This window comes from Anas acuta, chromosome 2, assembly GCF_963932015.1.
Source record: "Anas acuta chromosome 2, bAnaAcu1.1, whole genome shotgun sequence".
Classification (NCBI taxonomy): Eukaryota; Metazoa; Chordata; class Aves; order Anseriformes; family Anatidae; genus Anas; species Anas acuta.
Window position 1 is genome coordinate 78,712,739 of NC_088980.1, and position 7,022 is coordinate 78,719,760.

The 7,022-nt window shown below is 42.2% G+C and overlaps 1 protein-coding gene across 3 annotated transcripts in view; it reads left to right on the forward strand.

Moving 5' to 3' along the window:
- CDH20 (cadherin 20) overlaps positions 1 to 7,022 on the forward strand; it is a 113,074-nt gene that overhangs the window by 104,321 nt on the left and 1,731 nt on the right. For all 3 annotated transcript variants that reach the window (XM_068670874.1, XM_068670876.1, XM_068670875.1), the window contains 2 exons: positions 586 to 703; positions 6,466 to 6,717. In XM_068670874.1, the coding sequence (XP_068526975.1) occupies positions 586 to 703; positions 6,466 to 6,717 (370 nt within the window). The remainder of the gene's footprint in view (positions 1 to 585; positions 704 to 6,465; positions 6,718 to 7,022) is intronic.

Consider the following 7,022-nt stretch of genomic DNA (forward strand, 5'->3'; position numbering starts at 1 on the left):
CAAAACTCTTCCTAGATTTAGTATTTTCTTAGTTTCTCTCCTTAGTGTTACTCGTTGCACAAGCAAAGCATCTGCAGAGTTGCATTTTCTCTGTTTTCATTGAATTTTCTTTGTTTTCCACTGACTTCTTGGGAAGAGCTTAATAGATTTAAAATTGAGAGTGATAAAAATCAACCTTGCATCCTTTTTTACCTGTAAAATGAAGCTGAATATAAGCATGGGCTTTCTTACAAGCTCCCTAATACATGATGTATTTCCTGAACACCCTGGAGCCTCAAAAGAAGAGAAAAATGTGTAACAGAAGATAGGGACACAAGGGAGAAAAGTGTCTGTTATTTGAACAAAACTGACTGTCTCCTCCTTTGTTTAAAAGTGATTTGCATGATCACAGTAAAATAAAATGAAGCCTGTGAGGTTTTGAGTCTCTTCTTGATTCATCTTCTGTGCCTCTGCAAGAAAGTTTTATTCAAATGCTCCAAGTTGCTTATATTTACATATATAAATATACATATTAACTTATTTGCTTGTTTAGATTACATACATTTTGCTTCTCACCTGCTTCTGCTTTGCTCTCGTATTCTGTAGCTGATCCAGACAGTGAGTGCCATCGACCGGGATGACCCACAGGATGGTCAGCACTTCTACTACAGCCTGGCTCCGGAGGCAGCCAACAACCCCAACTTTACTCTGAGGGACAATCAAGGTAATCAGAGTGGACATGGGCAGTTAGCTACTCTAATTTCTAATGTCTGAGTTGGACTTGAGAGGCTGTGACTTACAGTGTTTGATAAGACTGCCATTTCAAATAATACCAAGTGACACCTGCTCCTTAAAGGCAGAGATAAAATGACATATTACTTAATACACTTGAAGGTTATATGATATTTCCTTCTCTATAAATATTCTCTAGCAATAGGCCCCTTTTTCTTCTCCAAGGAAATGTGCCAGTGTTTTGTGCAAATTCAGATCTTGTGGTCAGGCTGCAGGCATCTCAGATTACCAGAGTGGAAATTGCATTCATTCAAAAGGAGATGCTTAAAGGTAGGCTAGAAACTGGAACAGGGAGACAAATCTGAAGGAAATTACATTGCTCTTTTTTGTACTCTTCATGTTTTCTTCCAGGCACTGAAAGGGAAGGTTCTCGTATTGTTCCAATCTTTTTCCCCAAGCACTTTTTTTCTTCCTCTTTGCACATCCTCATTGAGTGCCTGGGAAAGAGAGGGAGGTAGGGAGAAGATGCAGAGCCTTAGGGGGTGACGTGCACTACAGCTAAACATCAACAGGAGATGGGTTAAGCAGAAACTGAAATACCAGTGAGGGGGACTCATGGCCAAACACTGGCATTTGCATATCCACACCAGTGGAATTTGCTTCTTTTGGGGAAGTTTTTGTTGCTTTGGAGCCTGCAGGAAAAGCCTGCTGTGAGCATGCCTTCACATCACTGTTGCTGATAGAGGACCTCCGTGGGCAAACAACAGTGCCAAGGTCAAGTCCACATCAGCCTTCAGCAGGGAAGAGGGATGGCCTCAAGTGAACTGGTGCACTGAATGTCGGTATGAAGGGGCTGAATGTCAGTAGGAGCTTAGTATGCAAAGCACCACAAATCAGCAAGCAATTCTGTTATAAATGGGGGGAAAGGCACCTGCAGCATCCGTGACCAGTCTCCAGGCAGAGTGCTGATCCTACTCCCACATAAGCACACATGCCTACTTGTCGTACTTATTTCCATAAGCTCCCATCTGTGCCTCTGCAGGCATATGAAAGAGCAACATATAGGCCAATAAACAAGCCCCTGCCTTCACTAACTAAACACATCTTAAAAGATGCTGCTTGCAGAGCCCTGGAGCCCTCCTCCACAGCATATTAATGATTTTTCATCCCAAAAGCATTTTTTTCTGTAAGGTCCCTGAAGTCTCCCCGCACCGCTTCTTGCATCTTTATCCTTCACTCTCTCATTGTCTCCCTCTCTTTTATTTTTGAACATATATTGCCAAAATAAATAAGCAAATAGAACACAACCACTGCTAAAACATTTGGCAAACTAGGCTCATTTCATCCTGAGGGCATTGTTCTAAAAAAGGAAACTCGCAAAATTCCCAGCATCAGATGCACTTTTTCTGTCTAAGGCCATACTTGCTGTAATTTATAGTGACAGCAGTGACTGAATGGCTGTGCCTCCTGCTTTCTCTAAAATACCAGTTTTCCAGAAATATATATCACAAGAAGCTTAGAGTACTGTTGGTTACAAATCTGAAATAAAAATGTGAAGTATCAAATCACTGACTATTTGACTATACATATTAAGGGTTAATTTATTGCCTCAGCAATTTGGAGTGCAGTAGTCACTTCAGTAACAATAATTTATATTTCTATTTTCATCTAGGGACCCTTAAGTAGTATATAAATTATATGACTTATTCAGAGGGGTTTAGATATACTGCATGTCACAGGGTGGCAAGACAAGGAACAGAACCCACCTTGCTCCTCACAGCCTGTGCATCTAACCATGAGACAGCAGTACTTCCCAGGCTGTAGGAACACACTGTGAAGATTAGCAATTGTGCTGATTACTTGGTCGTCCCATACAGTGGTAAGAAAAACTGCAAGACATGCAGCCTTCCTGGCAACAATTAAAACCTTGATTTACACCAAGCAACAGATAGATCATGGTTTGCATTCTGATGAGCTGTTTTACATATTTCTTTGGCCCTTGTCATTTATAGTCTCTAAGAACTACTTTAGGCTATTCATTCTCCCCATATCTCTGGCAGACAGAGAAATCCTATTGTCTCCACTTCGTAGACGGGGATCTGGGGCAAGGAGAAATTAATCTGCTTACATGCTTGGTTCCCTTTCAGTTCAGTAAAATCAGCAGGCAATAGACATGTAATGATCTGCAAAGATCTGGGCCTGAATGACTTCTCAAGGACATATGTGTGTACAAGAGCATATGTGATGAAGCAGGGAATTGAGTTGGGGTCTCCTGTCCCTTTGGTTACTGACCGAGGGCATCAGTGATCTGTCTTCGTCCTGCTTGTAAAGCCATGTGAGATTATTCTGGGAAGCAGCTGGCAAAAGAGACTTGCTGTAAGAATGAGATGAGCAACGAAAGAGGCTTACCGCACTTCCAGATTAAACTCTGAGCTAATCTCCTGTTGACCCTTACCTGCTCTCCTCCATTTTTGGGTAACAGGAATTAATGAAGGTAGTAGCCATTTTGATGGATTCAGGCATCAGGGTCGTACCACCATCAGGACTGTCAATGGAAGCCTCTAGCAGTCTTCCCCATTGCATTTGAATTTGTCCTAGAAAAATTGATAGCTATTTCTTCCTTCCCTGCCCTTCTTCTTCCTACCCTTCAGGTAGACCCTGAGGTCTACCTTCTGGTGAAATATTTCGTCGTATTATTAATAACCATTCCTAATTATTGCAATTAGTTTTAAAAACTAAAAGGACTTTTAGGCTAACCGTCCTCTGTCACTGTACAGACTCATGCAGAGATTAAAAACAAGTCTTTCTTGTGAGAGGAGCTTAGCTCTGATCTTGGTGTTTGGACCTACACAGTGATTATTTACCCCTGACCTCTCCAAGGAGGTAAATTGCTTCCAGTGGGGCAGAAAATGGCAGGAAGGAGATGCTCCAAGGCTTGCTGTCACAAGCACACCAACTTGCATGCCTGGAAGAAGTATGGTTTTCATGCTCAAGGTGATCTCAGGGGCATGGGGACCCACCACACCGTGCTCTTCACTGTCTCTGCTCAGTGCCGTAGCTAAGTGCTACCATCCAGCCCTCTGCAAGACAAAGACGCTGTAACTGGAAGCTGTGATGCAAAACTACTGTGCATTCTTATCATGCTTTATTTTAATATAATGAAGCTTTCATGTCCTCACAAGCCTTATTTTGCTGATGGCTGGGGCTTAACAGATATCAAATTTGGAAGAAAATTGCGTATTCCAGTTTCTACCGTGCTGCATCCCATTCCAGCATGTCCTTTGCACTGCAGCAGCACATCAAATCACATTGGCTTTTGATGAGTCACACAACAAGCTTTGGCAAAAACACACTGCAGTTGTGGAGTAACAGGTAGAGTGATTCCTTAGGGATGATTTGGATGCCTGCCTAGTACAAAGCAAAACAAAGCAAAAGGGATGAAACATTATGCTGAAAGTCACCAAGGGAATTACATAGCCAAGAATATTTGAGACCTAGATGATACGGGCAACACATCACTGCAAAAATATGTATATATATATATATATATAACACACATACACATATATATATCTCCGTCAATATTTGATTATGAAGACTTGTTTCTCAGCCTGGAGAAAAAAAAAAAAAAAAAAAAAAAAAGACATGCTTAAAAAATTTGAGATCTCTCACTAACTGATTTTGCACAGCTTCAGTCACACTCACTGCCTGTGATTTTTTCTACAGGCAAAGTACGACCAGCTCAGAATAATGAAGTCTTTTTCCTTCACAAAGAGCAATTTCGCATAAAATGAAAGTTTGCTGTCACCTGAATGGAATTTGTGACTTCTATTATAAGCCAGTTTAAAGAGAGTGAGTCTTTCGCCCAGGAAAGAGAAATGCAACCAAACTACTACAATGTTAAGATGACTCGGACATTTCCACTGACACAGCATAAATCCAGACACTTTGCCATTTTCTGCCCTTTGGGCTGCTTTTCTCATGCTATATCAAGCTCAGTGATGAAAAGATGTGTTTTTAATCCTGGGAAGCATTTACTAGAGGGCACATAAAATAGCCTGAGGGTGAGAAACCACGTGTGTGTGCCCCAAGAGGGAGGAAAGGGAGGCTTGCAGGAGAACACGCACCTCTTGCCCATGAGCCTTGGCAGCTGCAGGGTGCTGATCACCGCTGCATCTTGGCACACATCGGTGGAAATGCGTCTGTCTATGTCTGTACACACCAGCTGCACATGTTCAGAGCTGCACAGTGTATTAAAAAGTGGTAAAATCAGCAAACGCTGACACATTACCAGTTTTAAGCAACTTTGGGGATTTCATCCTGCATCTGGTGCTACTTGGTGGTTCTTCTCAAAGCCCCAGCTCTTGGGATGACATGATTTAATGAGACTATACAATTTCATTACATATTCACTTCAGTATTTTACACTTTCAGAGTGAAAGCTTGAAATCTCATTGAAGTGTAAGAAATAAAAGATCATGAGATTGCTTTTAAAAACGAGTCACAATTCAAACTAATCTGGTGAACCATGGCTGTAGGTCTGCCAAAAGTGGAAGTACCTTTGTTCCCTATCTTAGCTGGCCCAAGATTTGTATACATGTTTGTACAAAGGGCCAATTTTCCACAGCTTCCTTTACATAACCTGGTGGCCCAGATCACATTGGAGACATTCAGCCTTGCACTTTCCAGAAGTCTCTGAGACCATAAAATTTGAAAGTCAGCACAGGCAAAATCATCACAAACCTCAAAGGGTTTGCTGTGGTATTTCTGAGATAAGACTTGAGAAGGACAGATTCCTGGATCCATTTTCTTTCTAGTTAGAAAACTCGGTGCACAGCTTGAGGAATCTGAGGGAGAGAGTAGAGAAAGAAATTCAAAAGCCATTGGGAGATGTTGACTTTTAAAGAAAAAAACATGATGAATATGGAGGAAAAGCCCTAGAAGTAGGAATTACCCTTGAAATGAAAATTAAAAGCAATTTGCAGTTTGGTCATTCTCTTAACTCTTGTTTCCACAGCATCATTTTGATTCATTTTGTTTCAAGTTCTTCTAGAAGACAGGTGGTAGCCACACTAAATGAAGCAGAATGGTCAATCAAAACAGAGTAATTCTGGCAATGAAAACAAAGTAGTCTGACTTTTTTCAATGGTAAAAGTGTCAATGAAATTGCATGTATTTCATTGAAAAAATGTTTAGCTGCAAAATTTTCAACTCACTGCTCTTTCAAATAGCAAGCTGTATTTTTTTCCCTTTGTCTTCTTATTGCCTCAAGCAGATGGCCATGCCATGTATCAAAAAACATAAAGACAACCTTAACATGTCCACAAGGGTTATACACCAGCATCCCCAAAATGCTGGCAGCTCTTAAGAGCAATGTCTAGAAAAGCTGCTGAGCAAGAACAAACAGGGACAACAAGTTGCCCTCAACTGTTCATTTCTGTCCTGCCTTTTGAAAGCTCTTCTAGCTAAATCTGAAGGCTGTGACTTTGCTCTGGGCACTTCATGTCAGAAAGGGTAAAAACAGCTCGTAAGGTGTGTATGCCTTGGAGGTTTTGAGATGTGGCCTGGGAAGATATTGGAATAAGGGATGCAGAGGCAAAATGCTGAATGGTGACAAACTGATTAAAAACAATTAAAAAAATTGGAGGGAAGACAAAGGGATGTGGGCCTAGCAGTGATTTTTTTTTAACCTTCCTTTTCTTCTGAACGTATTTGCTCTGTGTGTAAGTTCTTCTCTCTGTTGTCCGCCCCTAGACAATACGGCGTGGATATTGACAAGGCGCTCTGGCTTCAGACAGCACGAGCAGAACACCTTTTACCTCCCCATCCTGATCAGCGACAACGGCCGCCCCGTGCTGAGCAGCACGGGCACGCTGACCATACACGTGTGCAGCTGCGACGATGACGGCATGGTGATGTCCTGCAACGCCGAGGCCTACGTCCTTCCCGTCAGCCTGAGCAGAGGGGCACTCATTGCAATCCTCGCCTGCATCTTTGTCCTGCTAGGTAAAGCCTTGGCTGCTTGCTGGGAGGGGACAAGCTCTTCTCTTCTGGCTAGGGGCTGCTTTCTAGGAAAGGGTGTGTCAGAAGGAAGTACTGAAAGCTGGGCATCTTGCCTGTGCTCTCCACAAACGTATTTCCCTTCCTTGTCCAGACCTTCTATTTCCCCTGTTAGCTGCTGGTGTCAAAAGCACTTTGATTCCCTTGTTTGGGCTCTTGGTTCATGAGGTATTACTTCAACATACACACGCATTCAACACACATTAAAGCCCCTGCAAGATCTGCCCTCTTACTGATGGCCCCGTGTCTTG